Source organism: Ambystoma mexicanum, chromosome 9 (genome assembly GCF_040938575.1).
Source record: "Ambystoma mexicanum isolate Mex_15411 chromosome 9, UKY_AmexF1_1, whole genome shotgun sequence".
NCBI lineage: Eukaryota > Metazoa > Chordata > Amphibia > Caudata > Ambystomatidae > Ambystoma > Ambystoma mexicanum.
The window spans coordinates 945,062,021-945,080,617 of record NC_090931.1 but is presented as its reverse complement, the minus strand read 5'-3'; the positions used below and the strand labels follow the sequence as shown (position 1 = coordinate 945,080,617).

Sequence of the window (18,597 nt, the reverse complement as noted above, 5' to 3'; positions counted from 1 at the left end):
ATCTTTTTCATAATGGTGATAGGTCGATAGTTGTGTGTTTCGGTCGATATGTTTCTAGGTCACCATCACTCATTGACGAGTCCTCGACTTGCCTTTCTTTTCTGTTTCTTCGGGGGACCCTTCGCTCAGCGCCGTTGTGTTCCTCTGACAGGATTTGAGATTCACCTGCTTTATGGGTTCGGTTAGTTGGCCCAAGCAGCGCTTTTTCCTGGCTTGGTTGTAGTTCTGTCAGAACATACCCTGAAACCCTTAAGCTCTCTTCCTCTTTTGATAGTAAATGCTTGATGACTTTTGAGGAGATGTGTAATGAAGAGCAGTCTTTCCTCCCTGATCCGCAGGGTTCTACCATCCATAGATCAACATTTTGAATTTGTCTCAACCCAGGGATTTTGCTAAAGATGTTGAGTATAGACAACCTATTAAAGGTTAGGTCGTCATTTCTTTCCTGCCTTCTTTTTAGTTCAAAAATACAGGCACTGGCGATTTTCTTGCTTGGAATATCATGTTTTCTCATTTCCCTGTAAGCAGGTTGAGTTTCCTTTCATCCCGCCGCTTAGGTGTTGATTTTTTCCTTGTGCGGGTTCGATTTGAATTTGGGTCCTCAGTCCTTCTGACCTTTTCAGCAGATGTTGGTCGGTGTTTGTTCGTTTTTTCTTTTTCTTCTTGTTCTTCTCTCTGGATATTTGTTAGAATCATTTCCAGGTTTGTTCCTTGTTAGCCTTGAGTTGTCCCTACCACTTACCCCGACGAATACTTAGAGGGTTGACAGGAGTTTGTGACTTGTGCCATCTTGTTAATACTCTGTGGGGAAATGTTAAGGTCTTGTAATCGTATTTTTTTTTTGGGCAGCTCAAGCCGCTCATTTGTTGCATCTGGGCTTTCTGCTTTCCCTTTTAACCTTGACACTGTGTTTATCTCCGAGTCAGACTCTTCTATCGTATAAGTGCTCCAATCCGAGTGTCCACTCGTCGAGTTCCGTCTAGCGCGAGTCTATAACGTGGCGTTTGCATGTTCTGCTTCCTTCAATTTCAAGAAGACGTGGTTTACATTGTCTTGCCCCTTTTTTGGTCGTACGTCTTCTTTACTGGTTCCTTTGTTATTTTCCTCTTTACGGGGAACCAGTCCCGCCTTATCCACTTTGTGCACTGCCCTTTTTATCTCTTTTTGGGGGCACGCGGAGGAAGATTTTTCAGTGAACACTCTTGCCCGTTTGAATATACCGAATGAAAAACAGATTGACTACTCCTTTTTCTTTTGGGTTCTTCTGAGATCTCTTAGGTGGAACTGAAAAGGAGTTTTCTGAGTTCGAATTGTTGGTATTAGTGGTTAACTCTCCCTGATGGTTTTTGGTGGTCGCCTTGTCAGCTTTGATTATAGTAATAATCTCCGTCATTGGGTCCAAGTCTCCTTGTTGTGACGTAGCACATGGTGTTTGGTTATAGGTTACCTTCTCACATATTTCTTTTGGACAAGCTCCCGGATGTCTTCACTTTCTCTCCTTGGTTGAGTAGTGATGGAGTACCCCTGCTTCCCTAGGTATTCAATCATTTCTCTTTTCATTTGTATCCAGTCTTCCTGAATTTGTTGCCTAAGAGAGTCGTTTGGAGTCTGGCCGTTTCCTTCCCCAGCCATAATGAAACCTTCCAAATGGTTCAATTTCGTGTTCATTGAGGCAATCAGGGACATTTGATCACGCAGTGTGTCGTTGAGAGCCTCATACAATTTGCTAAATGGCGCAAGGGCAATAGTTACTGTTTACATTATGGTCATCAAGTCAGGCTTTCTCTGTGGCAAGTCTTTTGTTTCTTGGTGGTGTAGTTTGCTTAATCGTCTCTACGGAATAGGTGTGGTAGGTTAAGGAAGCTGTATGCTAACAGGTGTTAACTCGTTCCTACTTCTTCGCTTTGGAATCATGTCAGGAGATTTTGAGTGGTCCTCCACTGATGAAGTTTTGGCTGTAGGTGTTCCACCCTCTTGATTAGAGGTTATATGTGGCCTGGTCCACTCTCTGTTCGTTTCTCGGTCCCCCATCTCTGTTTTTGTGCCAAGACCAGTTTCTCCATGTTTGCTTCTCTGGCCTCAGGGGGTGAGATTGTGGACAAGTTGTATTGCTTCGTCGTGCCCAAGTTCTGATCATGCTTTAAAGCAGAGACTGATGGTTTCCTAAAATGCCATCTAAGAGGGGATTGAAATTTGTCTGGTTGGTTATTGGATATTTTAAGTGACAGTACTGCCTTACTTGCGTCAACGGGGGCAGGTTTTCTGTCCTCCGTCAGAAGTGCACTCTCCAGCATATCCCTGTCCGTTATTTCCACCAACGTGGCGTCTAAAAGACAGGCACGTTTCTTGAAGAATTCTTCTACTGAATCTGCATTGATTATATATTGCGCCAGGGGTTTGGGACCCTTTTTTTGTTGTTGGTGTTTTGCGCTTTATTTCTCCCCACTGATGGTCTGGTAAGCTTACCCACCGTGAAAAGGCTTCCCTTTAGGAAGATGTTAGGTTTCCTTTTCGTTGCTGGGACTGGATCTTTGTTTTCCTGGTGAGATGTGACAGCTTCCTGGTTTATTGTCACAGGTGCCTCTGCCCTCGGTATGGCGCATTCTTGCAGATCTTTCTCGTCTGGATTAAGAGATGTTACCTCGTTTTTATTGGCACTTCCACCGTGTTCCGGTTGTTGGGATGGGGGTTTCTCACTTTCCTTGTTAGTTGCTTCCATTTTTGAATCGTCTGTGGGTGCTGCCTTGTTACTGGCTAAATCAGGTGTTGGCTTTTCCCTAGGTGAGAGCAAGTCACTTACTGGACTTCTCCCTTCCTCATTGCCAATTACCAACACTATGTCAGTATTGGGACGAGGCGTGCTTTGCATGTTTTCAGTAGTTTCCTTAGGTTTCCCTCCTTTTATATGGGGCTTAGATGTTCTGTTTGTTTTTTTTGGTTGATGCCGGACTTCTGTTGTGTTTTCCACATGTTACGCAGTAGATGTAACTCCTGCCCCTGCCTCAGCCAGGCCGGGATCCTCCTCCCCCCTATCCCCCCGACACCCGGCTCCTCGCCACCAACGTCCACAGGAAACGCCGGAAGGAGGCGGGCCGCAAGTATGTCCAACCTCGCTGGAGACGGCTCCCTGTGCACCCACACCCGGACAGTCCAAGTCCGAGTCCAAGCTCTCCCTCCGAGCTGCCATCGCCCCCCTCCCTCTGCCGTGCGCGAACAGTGAAATTCAGCAGCCCCCTCTGGCAGCTCGCTCCCCTCGGCCAGCAACTTGCAGCACGGGTCTTAAGGTTAGTTTTAAATATTGATTATTTTGGTGGGCGGAGAGTACGTTTGTTTAGCTTCCTGAGTTCAGGGCTCTCTCGCAAGGAAAAGCCAGGATTACACGTTGGTGATCGGGGTAACATTAATCTCTTGCCGGTTTCGTCTGCCGGCATCCCTCGCCATGAATCATATATCCCCGGCGGCAATGTTTTGACTCCAAACCTCTGCTTTGCTGGATTATGGGTGGAGAGGGTATCTAGACTCCTTGGTCTCGGTTCATTGTTCAGTTGTTCGGCGTAGACGAATTGTCCACCCGGTCGATGTCTTTTTGGGCAGATGTTACTGCAGATGGCAGAAATGCAGGTTCTTCATCTTATTTCTGCCCATGGTCCACCAGCTCCGGGTCGCATGACTCCGCCCATCCCCTACAGGTTGCCATTGTAGATCCTTGCACTTTTTGTTTTGTTTTTGACAGAGAAGCGGGTCGCCTTCCCCTGCCTGCCACAGTCTGCCAATGTCTGCAGCACTCAGCGAGAGCACTCCGCCCCATTACTACAGTCCTGTTTCTCCTAGAAATCTTCGACAAGGCAGCTTACAATCAAATACAGCACTTCCTCGAGTCCAACTGCATCCTTGGCAAGAGGAAATCAGGCTTCCGCCAAGGTCACGGTACTGAATCTGCACTAATTGACCTTAAAAACCAAATAACGGAAATCATGGACGAAGGCATACCAGCGCTCCTCCTCCTCCTGGATCTTTCTGCTGCGTTTGATCTTGTGGACCACAAGACTCAGTAGACATCTTTCCAACACAGCTCAATTCTCCCTAGAAGCCACTACATGGATCACTTTCTTCCTGGAAGGGAGAGCCATGAAGGTCTTCTCCAACTAGGCGTGTGCAGCACCAACGACCATCCACTAGAGAGTCCCCCAGAGCTCCTGCACAACACCAACCTTGTACATTCTTTTCACCAAACCTCTCTTCAACAATCTGGACACCCTCGGCATAGCATACACAAACTATGCTGACGACACTCAGGGCCTCATACCTCTCTCGGACTCCTATGATCAAGATGCCAAGTCTCTCCACAAGATCTACGCCACCGTTCAAGCATGGATGGCAGCTAAAGGGCGCTGTCGGACAAAACTGAGATTCTCCTGGTCAGCCCTAAAGAAGCTCTCAGCAAACTTAGTAAACAATATAGCGACTTCACCATTGATAATACAATTCTCTGTCTCATCCTCAGTAAAGACCTTAGGGATATATCTGGACTCCACACTCTGTCACGCCAGGTGAGCGCGATCACTTCCTCTGCCTCATTCACAGGCAAACTGATAATGCAGTTAAACCTTACCTGTCTGATCAGAATTGCCTCTCAATAGCTAGAGCCACCAATGGGGCCAAATTAGACTACTGTAATGTCCTTCTAGCTGGCACCTCGGCTAAAAACTTGAACAGACTTCAAGTCACTCAAAACAATGCTCTCAGAGCCGCATTCAACATCCCCAAAAGAGATCACATCTCACATGCCAGGCGTGCAGCCCATTGGCTCCCCATCAAAGATCAGATTTTCTTCAAGACGCTAGCCAAACTCATAAGTGCCTGGTGCTCACACCCCCCCCTCCCCCACCTGAGAAAATTGTCAGAGCCACCACCTCCAGACCTAAGAGAGCTTGTCCTGCCAACAAGCTGTTCATCCCCCCCTACCCAGTCCCACTCCCCTATTGCCCGCTCTCCCATTCAGTTAATTGCTCTTTTCACTGCTTTGTTGAATGATTCATAATGTAATTTTGCTTCCATTGTTATATTGTTGATGTTATGTATTATTATGTTCCACTGTACAGCGCCTTGGTGTAAAGCGCTTTATAAATCAATCAATCCCTACAATAGAAAGGGTCAAAGCAGGCGGTGCCAGCTTCCGTCACATTGCTCCTAAACTATGGAATGCCCTACCAAATACCCTCAGGGCAGAGACCTTACACATGTCCTTCCGGAAAACCCTAAAAAATATGCTCTTTAACCCTCTCCACCCCAACATCAATCATCGGCCTTAGTTTTGTATCCTACGGACTCTTTCCATCCGGCCTTGTTGTTACATCGGCAACTATTAGTCCCCCCCTCCCCTTCTCGTTACACCATTGTCAATAACATTGTGTTACCTTACTGTTAGCAGGTTCACTGTAACCACGAACCACAGTCAGGCTGTCTCTTTATGTATCCCCCGTTTCCTCCCCCTGTGCTTTTCATGTAACCATGTAAGCCTGCTTGTAACAGCGCCACAATGCCCTTGGGCTCCCTGTGCGCTACATAAAAGTAAAAAATAAAATAAATACTGCTCAAACCGACTGGCTGCATGTAATATACTGTACTCCGGCCCCATGACAAGTAGACTTCTGCCTCGCCACCTTGGGATCTGTTTGCATGATTGACAGGCCTCTGGGAAGATTACCCAACCCATGGGCCTGGTCACAAGGTGTGCACCTGGTCGTTGACATCAGCTCAGTGGATACTTCAATGTCAAATTGGCCCTCTGTATTAAAGAACCGCTTCTCGTGATCCCAGATACAAACACCCCCCCCCAGCCACCATGCTTCCCGGTGCAGAACTAGATTTGTTGGCATCGCCCCTTGAACCTTGTAGAACAAATCACAGTACAGCCCACTGTGCCCCCTCACCCCCCATTAGCTGCCCATCCCTGGAGAATCAACTGGGCCTCCCCAGGACTACACTAATGAGCCAAATTCGGAAGGATTAAGGTGTGCTGTTCGTGAGAATCTGGCTGTTCAAATGGGACAACCATTATACTATGGGGTGCTAGTGTCCGGAATCTGTGCTGGGTTGTTTGGCATCTAAGGACCTCTGCCCCGGCTCTGATGGGCGTTGTCCTTCAGGGCGGGCGCAGCCCTAACCATGCTCACCATTTGCATTGCTTTCTGGTTTAGCAGGCCTGCAACATGATACAATTGTATTTCATCTATCAGGCCTGAAGGACTATGTTCAGTTTCCCTGCTGTGGCTGGGAATGGGATTTAGAGTTCACTACCATGCTGTACTACTACTTTTATCATGGCCTGAGGTAGGCAAGGCCCCACTCTAAATATTGCGGTACTTCAGTATTTCTTGCAGCTGGAGCCAGTGACTATGTCTACTCTATTATACACTATATTGCAACTAAAGTACTTTAATATCACTCCCTAAGTTTCTATACCTGCTACAAAACATTGCATTTGTTAGTCCCACGTTGCATGCACCACCCCGATGTGGTCGTGCATGTTAATTTCCTCGTGGACCAATATATTTTCCTCAACCCAAATCATTTGTGTTGGCATGGGAGCTGGACGTGCATCCCAACAAGCGTAAAAAAGGGCTGGTTGCTTTGACAATTTGAGAATTAAATATTCTTATTAGATATTTAACTTTTCAGAACGTGCTGGTTAATGAGGGCCAGAATAGGTTTGGTTTTATGCAAGATTATACATGAAAATAAGGCCTTGGTGAGATCGTTGCAGTATGTTTGTTATACTGACAGCACAAAATTGCCACCAATGGAGATAGGAAAAACAAACAGCAAATCAGTAAACAAATTCGACATAAACTACATCCATGCTATATCAGATTTAGACAGAACACCCACAATAAATGTGCTTTGCCTATAGGAAACCTAGAATTATTCTATGTCTGAACCTTTGTACTTCTCAAGAAAGTAGACGCAACATTGTCTAAAGATGTGTTCCTCTTTAAAACTACATTAAAAGAATATTATGAGTTGTGTCTGGCAGAGACCAGAATTACTAAGCCTTATTTGTCAAATACAGACTAGACCAGTATAAACTGGTCTCTGTGAAATAAAATGATAGGAATTACAACACAAAACCCTTAAATTAAAGGGATGGAGGCGACAGCAGCTCTTCAAACAAACTCAGATGCCTGTTAGATTGTGGCTTCAGAAACTCTGGGTAATAGCTAGAAGCTAAATTGTTTTGTTTTTAGAATGGTAAAAAGTGCACTTACCACAGAAGCAGTTTTAAAACATTTGAAAACATGACCTATGAAAAATATTCAATAACTCCTTTCTGAGACTCACAAAGGCATTAAAATGATGCCTATGCAGACCGAGTAGCATGATTTTGATTCGACCTCATCTTAAGTTATAAAATGATCAAAATCCATAGTCATTTGTCATGCAAAAAAGCGCAGATGATTTGCATTTGACAACCCAGATTGAACACATTAATATATTCTTTGTAGACAATGGCAACCACATTATTAGAGAACCCAATTATTTGAAACCCGTTTAAAGCTGAATGAGGTCACAAGAGTGAAGGGTGTTCTTGCCAAGGAAATTGTATTGAAACTCAGATTTGAGAACGACCCCTACCAACCTTCTAAACCAACACAGGCAATGAATAGCAGGGGGAAGTTTCATTAGCTTGGTCGTCACATGAAAGCAGCAGGATAGTTTGCCCAAAGGGGATTATATGCAAACCCAATCCCCTACAGAGTGCACAGTGTGTGGGCTATTTAAGATCAAACCATTTAGCAATAAGTAAGATTCCAACTAAACACCTGGTGCCAACTACCTTGATTGCAGACAGCACTGCGGGGGAGAGCAAATAAGATTTAATCCAAGGCCCTAATTAGGGGGTGTGATTGAAGAATCCTACAGCAAGACAGAGTGCCCAGCCAGGCACTTGGGAGTCATATCCTGGAACTGGTGGCCAACAGGGAGACGATTACCTGCTGCCAGCTGCTGGAATAGATGCTGTGAGGAATTGTACTAATGTTCTATAGAATTTAAATAAATCCTGTATCTTGGGAAACCCCAATTACATTTAGGTCACTGGGAACCAGAATATACTCCAAAGTACATGTGATTTGGTGAAATCAAATTAATAAAAATCATACCCTTTAGGTACAAACATTGAGGATCCCTGTCTGCAATCGTATGCCCGGTAGCGAAGGGTCACAGAGATTGAGAGTGATACTTCAAGGTCTGATGTAATGTGATAGCCATAGCCAATAAGGACAAATCAAACTGGCGGTGCTGATCCTAAAAAGGGCCCGAGTCATGTAAGGAAGGCATGGTATCAAACAGTGAAGACAGACACAAGTGATCACAGTTCAAGGGTGTTTATTGAACGTCAATGGGTTGGTTGAATGCTTTTCTTATCATGATGAACACATTCACAAGTTCTCGTTAACACAATGTTCACAATTGGTCTCCCTCGATCAGGCTCGGACCATGGATCTCCCTCCTTCGGGCTCGAACCCTAGCACAATGTTCACAATTGGGCTCAGACCCCTTTAGCACAATGTTCACAATTGGTCTCCTTTGTTCAGGCTCGGACAGTGTAATCTCACTTTCTAAGTTTTACTCTTGGTATCAAAAATTGAAGACTTTCGAATGGGTGATTGGTTTTGCGCAAACCGTCGCAGGATCACTTCGATTCACTTCACTTCTCATACTTTTTATTTTCTACTTTTGTTTTTGACACTTTTTGGCTGGATACCTCACAGAGCCCTTCGATTGAGCACCTCTGCGGTGCCGCACAACTGTCATTGGTATTGTATCTTTCTCCGTTAATGTTCAAACCTCCATCAGTAATTAAGCTTTCCTCGCATTTTTTATCATACGTGTTCCCAATCTTCATTCTTGTGCTTTTTTACAATGTTGCTGCTTGCAACCTTGATTTCAACACAGACCGCTCTTGCATTGGTCTCCCCAACTCACCGGCTTTGTTGATCTCTCTGGCTTTGCTTTGATCTTGGAGTCAATGACGGTACCACAGCAGCTGCTGTTCCTCCCCGACTCAGTCAGCTGTGCAGGAGGGCCCCAGGTATCCCCTACAAACTAAAGAGGATTCTTCAGTCTGGTTTTCTGGCCTTCTGCTTTCTTATCTGAAGGGTTCTGAAAGTGACAGGTTCTCAATGAAAAAGGTCAAGAGTATCTCCCTCCTTGCGCACCCTTCTTGGTTTGACCTCTTTCTTCCCTCGTTCAGCTGCCGTCGAGAAAACACTGTTCTTTCGTGTGCTTTGCCTCGCTCAGAGTGTGCTCTCGTGCTCCGCCTTTTAGCCAGTATGCGGACGTTTAATGGAAGTTAGGTGTCAGTGGTTACAGGTAATTGCCTGACAATAGTAGTGGGACATGTCAGGTACAATGCTCGGGTGCGAGTCAGTTTTCTCCCAGAGCGGGCTGTCCATGTGAAAGTGTTCATGAAGGGTAAGGGGAGGGGCAGAGTTCCTAAATATCGTACCAGGTCGGATGGGGTAAAGGTGTTACAGGGAGGGGCATACCACGTCTCACCATCAGGTGTCCCACTGCCAGAAGACCCCTCACCGAGGTGATCCTCCCACACTGGTCACCCCCAGGAACTTGATCCAAAAGCGATGGCCGTGTCCTGGGCACCTGGATGACAGATCCCAGAGGACTAGCGGGTGAGACGCCTTCTGGTTTCTCACACTAAGAAGAAATCATGAGAAGGGTTCATTGTCTACAAGTATCCCATGAATATATTTTGTGAATACAGTGTATTTTAACAGCACAACATTTTAGAGAATACATTGAATTATCACAGTCAGTAAATATGAATACATGGTGGCCATGTAACAAATTGTGCTTATTCTGGATTCTTAAAAATCTGACAAATAAAGGGTGTGGGCGTTAGGTTAACAGCCATACCAAATATTTACCGATTAATAGATTCCATGTCGTTTTGCTATTTATTTTAAGCACATGATTCTACCACAAACAATTTATGTTTTCAATCGGTTTGAGTTTGTAAATTCAAATACATGTTGCCTATCATTATGATCATTGCATTTTGCCGAATTGAATGAATTAGCCTGAACAATCATCCACCTGTGGATTAAAAGGGAATAAGGGATTGTTTGGAATAAATTATGATTCAATTACAGTGATCATCCTAGTAGTTAAGGCCAGCGTTATGGGCTATTATTCATGTACTTATTGTGGAAAACTTCGATTGGCTACAGTCATCATATGTACATCTATTACATTGTGAGTGGAGATCACCAGTACGTTACATCTTCCATATTTGAAATAAAATCCACTGTTATTGCAAACCATCCTGTTACTTGTCCCATAGTGTAGAAGGGGCATTGTTGTATCTCAACCTTAGATTAGGTCCTTCGCAGAGTGAGAGGAAAAAAAACAAAAAACAAAATAAAAATTGATAATTGGGTGCATCTTATTTGGGGTGGGTTGTTAAGTTGCCCCCAAGCCTTTGAGTCTCTTGCGTTGGCCACATTACCGATTGCAAGGTGAATTCCATATTCTGGATAAATATGATATGGCATTTATAACGCGCCTACACACAAGTATTTCAAGGCGTGATGAGGCAAGGGAGGGGGAACACAGGGAAGAGAGACAACGATCCTACTAGGCCCGGCGTCATTCAGATTTCGCAAGTGCATGGGAAGGGGGAAGAGGGAGAGTGCGGGGGGAAGTCGGAGGGGGCAGTGCAATACATGGGATAAAAGAATAAATAACAATAAGTAAAAGTATGGCCAACAGGTGGCAAGTGCAAGGGTAAGTGCAGACAACGGGTGTCAAGTGCTGATAGTAGGACTGCAGGGATACAGAGATACAGAAAACAGTACCCAAGTGCAGGGGTTGCCAGGAGTGCAGAGCAGGTGAGCGACTGGCGAGGGAGGGGATCCGGGCATGAGATCAGAGGGTGGCCAGGTAACCTGTGCAGTTTCGGTTTCAGCCAGAAAGTCAGCAGGGGAGAGGAGGAGAATAGGCAGAAGCAAAGAGAAAGGTTTTGAGGCGCTTCCAGAACCGGAGATGATTCTCCTCAAGTTTCAGGGAGGCAGGGAGGCTGTTCCAGATGGAAGCCCCAGCCGAAGAAAGATCTACCACCAACTCGTTGCTTGGAGAAGCGACTGACCCTGAGGGAGTTGGAGGCGGATGAGCAAAGAGCTCGAGAAGGAAGATATTTAGGAAGAGAGAGGTGAAGGTATTGAGGCCCCAGGCCCCAGAAAGCCTTGTGGACAATGCAGAGGGTTTTGAACTTAATCCTTGCAGTCACTGGGAGCCAGTGCAGAGATTTCAGTCCTGGAGAGATACGACCCCTGGGCTTGAGGCCAAGGACAAGTATCGCAGTCCTGTTCTGGATGAGTTGCAGAGGGCGGAGAGTAGAAGAAGGCAGATTTAGAAATAGGCTGTTGCAATAGTCCAGCCTAGAGAGAACCAGAGCTCTGGAGACAGTGAGCTTCTGGGGGAAGGAGAGGAAAGGAAGAATACCTCTGAGGAGGTGCAGCTGGTAGTGTGACTTCTTAGAGATGTCAGATGTGAGGAGAGAAGGAGTGTGGAGTCGAAGATGACCCCAAGTCTTTAAGCCTCAAAGGTGGGAGCAAGAAGAGGGCCAAGAGAGGCCAGCCAGAGTGTGACAAGAAAGGAGGGAGCGGGTGTGCTGATGAGGAGAATCTCGTTCTTACTGGCTTTAAGGCAGAGATCATTGGCGACACACCACTCCTGGATGACGGACAGGCAGTCAGAGATGAGAGAGGGAAAAGAGGTGGCTGAGGGCACCCTGAAAATGAGCCGAGTGTCATCCGCATAGCACTGGAAGTTGGGGAAGAGCGCGGCAATGCGGTGGGCAAGTGCCATGTATTGGTTGAAAAGCCAGGGAGAGAGGTTAGACCCCTGGGGAACACCACAGGTAGAGGAAAAGATAGAGGAGAGGATGGACCCAAGTTGAACCTAGGAGGGTCGATCAGAGAGGAAAGTTGTCAGCCACACCAGGGCCTGACCATTGATCCCCAGGTTATCACAGAGACAGTTGAGCAGGATGGCATGGTTGACCGTGTCAAAGGCAGAAGAGAGATCAAGTAAGATGAGGACACAGGGGGTGTTGGAATCAAGGTTGGAGAGCAGGTCTTCACGGATGTTCAGGCACGCAGTTTCTGTGCTTCTGGCAGCTCTGAAGCCAGACTGATGATCATGGAGACAGCCAACAGATTCAGTGTGGAGATTGAGCTGGCCAGCTTTTCCAAGAGTTTGCTGAGGAAAGGAGTGATGGAGTTTGGGCTATAGTTACCCGGGCAGGATGGGTCAGCAGAGGGTTTCTTAAGAAGATGGTGCACAAAGGAGTGCCTCGGGGGGAAGGGAAAACTCCAGTGGCAAAGGAGTGGTTGGAGAAGTCAGCCAGGGCAGCAGCCAGGGAGTCAATGTGGTCCTTCATGGTTTTGGAGGAACAGGGATGAACTTGTTTTGACAAGACTTTCATAGATTGGACTTGTCTAGAAACCTGGTCTGGGGAGAACATGGGAAAGGCAGAGAAGGAGGGAGGAAAGGTGGCCGAAGAAGGGCCAGAGGAAGAGCAGGGAGTAGAGGGAGGAAGGAAGGGGGGAGGAAGGGGAGAGAGGGGAGAGAGGACAGGATGTCCTGAGTTTTAAGGATGAAATGAGAAGCCAGTGCCGTGCAGAGGGCCTGGGAATGGACAGGAGAGGTAGGGACTGCGGCACTATTGGCCAGTTCCTTGCAGATTTTAAAGAGTTCAGCCAAGTTGTTAGATGCCGCAGAGACGGGGGCTTGGATGTGAGCTCATTTCTTGATGAGGACAGAGAGCCGGTATTGCCTTTGGAGAAGTCGGCAGGCCAGTTTGTCAGATGTACATGAAGCACGCCATTTCCTCTCAGCCACCCTGCACTTGCGTGTAAGGGAGACAAGATCTAAGTCGTACTAGGAGTTGCACTTGGCTTTGGGCTTCAGGCGGATCTTCACGACAGGGGCAAGAACATCGAGAGCATCATATATAGCACAGTGGAGCATGGAAAGGGCTGTGTCAGGGTGTGAGCCAGCCAAAGGGAGGGGGAGGGAAGGATAAGGAAGTGTCAGCGAAAGCCTCAACTGACAAGTGCTTCATGGGTCAGATGACCGAAACGGTGGGTGGCAGTGATGGTGTTGGCTTGGCCTGAGGGGTAGAGAGGGTGAGGTGGGAATAAAGGAGAAAGTGATCACTCCAGAGAGAGGAGTGGTGAGAGGGATAGAAAGGGGAAGGTCTGAGGAGATCAGCACATCCAGAGTGTGCCCTGCAGACAACTTACTGGAAAATTAATGTTCACTAAATGTTAGAATTCCGCAGCGTTATAGCTAAGCACCAAGGTTTGGCGAGGGTGATTTGTTTAACAAAGATCATCTAGGCTTGTCAAAAGGTATTCTGCCTTCTTGAGAATTACTGGTTTGAGGGGAGGGAGGGGCAAACCAGTGACCCCTTTTAGAATTCAAAATAGGGTCTACATATGGTCAACAAAAAGTCTGCTTTTGGGAAACCCTAGTAGCCAATTACAGCCATGCACAAATATTAAAACAAGATAATTAAGCATCTACTATCCCTTGGGGGAAACACATTATTTGCAACTGTTAATTCTTTAATGCCATAATACTGCATAAACACACACATTTATCTCCTGGTACAGTTTAAAGTTATTTATTCACACAAATATTTGACATTCATCCTTCAAAAAAACAAACGCTGTCTCTATGCACAAATGGGCAGAATGAAGAGAAAACCAAAGGCAATTGGAACAAAGCCCTAGCGCTTCTGAATGTGTCACAGCTTCTTAATTCTGAATCAATACCTGTGCTTATTTTATGCAACTTTTCTACATGTATGTACAAATCCTGGTATTTTCTAAACCAAATACTATGTTCAAACTATTCTTGTTTGTATTGCAATTCATGTTTGCCAGAAGGATGCTTTAGTGGTTTGTAAACTTGTTCCCTTCATGAACTTAAATTCAGCAAACACATAGAAAAGTAAAACAATGGAGAAACTTACTATTTCTTTCTGTCCGTTTTGAAAACCATATTATAAGCAATGTTCGGATCATCCAAACTCTGTAAGGGAGTAAAAAAGAACAAAAATACATAACTTGCTCACTTGATACATTGAACCTCTAAAATCATGATTGTATAAGTGTTATTGGCTACAGTCTACTAGGTTAACTAAATGTTAACCCAAGACAGACTTCTGTCCCACTATGGTTACTTGGAGCTTTGGTAAAGTAGATTTTCTTGATCGGGACTGAGTGTTCTGGAAACACGGCTGCCTGCGTTTGCGTGTTCTCATACCTTGAAAACGCAAGAAAGGCAGCAAAAAGATCATTAAAAAAGCTGTAATCTGAGGAAAAGGTGGTCTAATAGTTCTACTATTCAAACTCTTAATGTATCTAGGGTAACATTTTGTGCCACATGCAAGGGTAGCTAAGCTTTAGGTCCAGAATCCAGGTTTCAAAACAGTCCTAAAATCACAAAAAGGCTTCAGGACATGGATATGACAAATACATGGGGATAACCCAGGTTTGGAGTACCGAATATACGGTTTTACAAGTATTTTTGGAATAGCATACTAAACTGTTACATATACTACACTTTAGTATTTTGATGTTGCCCACCACATTGGTGCTAGGATTTCCAAACAGAATGTGTATACTGTAGCTTTTTAGAATTGTTTTAAATGGCCCTAGCCATGCTAACACAGTCTGCTTTTCACAGAACACATGGCATTTGAGACAATGAATGCTATAACGAGTTTAACAGTCATCTAGTTCTGAAACAATGCAGGCAGCAATAGAAAGGTGTTTGCATTCTAATTGAATTATGCTTTTGCTAGCAAGCCTAGAATTTTATTTTGTGTTACTTATTGTTTAAAGCGCAATCCTAGCTCGAGAGCAGCTGAGCCATGTACAGGACGTTTGTAGCCAGGGTTTGGGCTGGCATCTCTTAACAGTATCGCAGTACTTCAACTTGCAATCTGTGCGCCAGTCTGTTGTTCACTGGGATTAGTCCTTGGTCAGGTGCTGAAAAAGTGAAGTTTTGAGAGATTTGTGAATTGAAGAATTTGCGGGGGGGGGCTTACCAAGCCGGCACAGGATCGTGTTCCGGTGGGTGTGTGGCAAGAGAATGATTGTTTGCAGTTCCTCTCTTTGCAGACGAGTTTTCAATCCAGTTGGTTGATTTACTGTGCAAGAAGCATGTGCCACCAGATATGCAGAGCTTAGCTGCAGGGTACGCTCTTGTGCTACTCTCAATCTCTGTACCCAGGCCGAAGGGGTCAGGAGGGGGAGTGGCATTGATGTTCCCAGAATGGATACCGGTGTCCATTATCCCCATTCAGGCCTACTCCTCTTTCGAATGCCTGGTCTGCAGGCTCACTCTCTCCTATACCGTCCCTCCTTATGGCCACCTTCTATCCGCCACCAGGGAAATCCACTCTCTTCCTCTCGGAATGGACTGACCTGGCCTCCTCTCTACTCTCCTCTTCTCAACTACTCCTGTTGGGTGACCTCAACATCCATCTGGACTCTCTGACTCCTCGGGACCTTTCTGAAACTTCTGCAACTCCCTCTCTATCTTACACACTTTTGGATGCCCTCCTGTCTAAAGACATCCCTCTCTCTATCCCTCTCACTACTTCTCTCTTGGACGGACCACTCTTCTCTCCTCAAACTTAAAGCTCTCCTGCCCCTTACATCCTGGTGCGGCCACGCGGGTTCAAAGTCACCAGACCCATGAAAAGAGTAACAGCGGCTGGCTTTGCCTCCACCTAATCTCCGCCCCCTACTCCTGCGGTTGACCACCACCTGGACACAGCCCTCGCTAACCTCAATCACCAACACCCTTGACATTCTTGCCCCGTCATGAGGGTCCGACTGGAGCCTTCCAAAAAGCGCAACGCTTGGTACGACTCTGATCTGGCTGCCAAGTGTAGGGCAGCTGAACGGAAATAGACTGCGTCAGGCGGACCCTCTGACAAACTGGCCTGCCACATGCTTCAAAGGTAATATCGACTCTGCATCCGCACCAGGAAAAGTCTTTATCCTAGCCTGCATCTCCGCGGCATCTAACACGGCCAAACCTTTGAAAGTCTGCAAGGAACTGGCCAATCCTGCAGCAGTCTCCTCTTCTGTCACACCCAACCTAGAGCTTTGCTCGGCCCTGGCTTCGCACTTCACCGCAAAAATCCATGACATAATTCCCTCTCTCACTTCCACACCACATCTTACACCAACACCCCTAGAGCCTCCCTCTGCCCCTCCTCCACTTCTCCCTTCTCTCACTCCCATCACACCTGATGAGGTCGCCAGACAAGTCCGGTCTATGAAGGCCTTGTTTAAACAGGTGGACCCCTGCCCCTCCAAAACCAACCATTAAGGACAACATTGACTCTCTCGCTCCAGCCTTGGTTGATCTCTGCAATCACTCTTTCGGCACTGGAGTTTTCCCATCGTCTCTTAAGCACTCCCTTGTGCACCCTCTGCTTAGGAAACCCTCTGCTGAGCCCTCCATTCTGGCAAACTACCGCCCCCATCTCTATCAAACCTTTCCTGGGCAAACCCCTGGAGAAGCTGGCTATCTCTTAGCTCACCTTCCACACTGAATCTGCTGGTTGAGTCCACGGCCATCAGTCTGGCTTCAGAGCATCCAGAGGCACGGAAACTGCTCTTCTGAACACCCGTGAAGACCTGCTCTCAAATCTTGACACGAACACTCCCTCTGTCCTCATTCTTCTTGACCTCTCCTCTGCCTTTGACATGGTAAACGTCTCCATGACACCCCGTGACACACTGGAAATCACTGGTCAGGCTCTGGCGTGGTTAATCTCCTTCCTGTCCAACCGCCCATCCCAGGTGGATCTTGGGCCCTTTCTCTCCACTATCACTCCTTCAACCTGCAGCGCCCCCCAGGGCTCTAACTTTTCAGCCTTTTTCTTCATGGTCTACATGGCTGCCATGGCACGTGAGATTGCCAGTTCAGCTCTAAATTCCAGTGTTATACGGATGACGTGCAACTCTCCTTCAAGCTACCCTGAGCCACCTCTTCTACCTCGCTCATATCGAACCGTCTGTCTGCAATTCAGTCATGGTCTGCTGCAAACGACCTCTGCCTCAACGCCAGAAAGACGGATCGTTTGCATTGGGACTCCCACTCTCACTCTGGCCAGCCTCCCTTGGCCCTGCGCCCGCACCCACATGCGAGGCAAATAACCTTCTTGGTGTCATCTTCGACTCAACTCTCTTCTTCTCCACTCACATTTCGGACATTTCTAAAAAGTCCAATTACCAGCTGCACCTCCTGAGAGGTAATCTTCGTTTTCTCACCGTCCCCCAGAAGCTCACTGTCTCCAGAGCCCTGGTTCTCTCAATGCTGGACTACTGCAACAGACTCTTTCTCAACCTCCCTGCCTCTGCTCTGCACCTTCTGCAATTTATCCAGAAAAGAACTGCAATCTGGATTCCCCTGCCATTGTCCTACCCCCATCCCCTCTCCTGTACCGTTTGTGCACTTGCACTATCTGATCGTAGTACCATGCCTTGAAGATTATCTATTCCTCCCCGTCTCTCCTCCTGCATTGTGGCGCCTCTACCCTTTTGGAAAAACTGCAGAATCGTTGTCTGACCAATTTGTTTTTATCTACAGTGTTAATTGTATTACAGGCACTTACTATGCCTAGGCAGACTGGTTATCGTTCAGAAACTCAAGGGCTCTGAATCACTGTTTTCCCGCCTGGTCCCTCCCTCCTTGAGCGCTCCGAAACACTTGCCTTGTGTATAGGCACTTTACAAATAAAAATTACCATACCATAGATGCAGTCTTCAACAGTATTCTGGCCTGGAGAGGAAATCCATGCATTTCGTGTAGGACAGAGGCGATTCGGTAACATTTCCACACAACCATAATATGACGCGCTGCAGAGTGGTGGACTGCTTTTAAGGGACCCACGTGAGCAGCTGGAGCACTGTCAGGAGAGCAGTTCCCCCAATTATGTGCAAGACAGCAAGTACCTGCATTCCAGTAACAAAGTCCTGCAGCGGGATGAAGGGTTTGATTATGAGAATGGTGGCAATTTGGAGACACGCAGTTTGGGCCTTCGAGCCTTGTGTTTTTGGAAGGACACTGTCAATGGTGAAGATTAAGGATTTTGCAGAATCAGAGTGTTGCGGATCAAATCCTTTTAAGCATATATCATTGAGCCATTGTTGGAAAAGTTTAGTGGGAGGAAAGATGAGGATGAATTCGGTCTTGGATGAGTTAAGTTTAAGGTAGGTATTTCATTAAAATGCAAGATTTAGCTTAAGGCTTTTATCATCAAACATTTAGTGAATGCAGCCAAGAGGAATAGAATTTTAGCTCAAGCTTGGGAATCCTGCTCATACACAGTATTTGTCCAGAATATGTTCACAATAAAACTACAGTCCTACAAATCTGACCTTTGGCAGACCGAAACTCCCAGTACAACCCTTTGACCTCAATGCCTCCAACCATAGCAAGACCTTGAATCTCTCAAAATTGAGGACTGCTTTAGCCAGAGCA

At 46.3% G+C, this 18,597-nt stretch overlaps 1 protein-coding gene across 2 annotated transcripts in view; it reads right to left on the bottom strand.

The window, feature by feature from the left end:
- Nucleotides 1–18,597, bottom strand: part of LNPK (lunapark, ER junction formation factor) — a 1,074,215-nt gene that overhangs the window by 643,847 nt on the left and 411,771 nt on the right. For both annotated transcript variants that reach the window (XM_069616137.1, XM_069616138.1), the window contains exon 5: nucleotides 14,063–14,121. In XM_069616137.1, coding sequence (XP_069472238.1) covers nucleotides 14,063–14,121 — 59 coding nt within the window. The remainder of the gene's footprint in view (nucleotides 1–14,062; nucleotides 14,122–18,597) is intronic.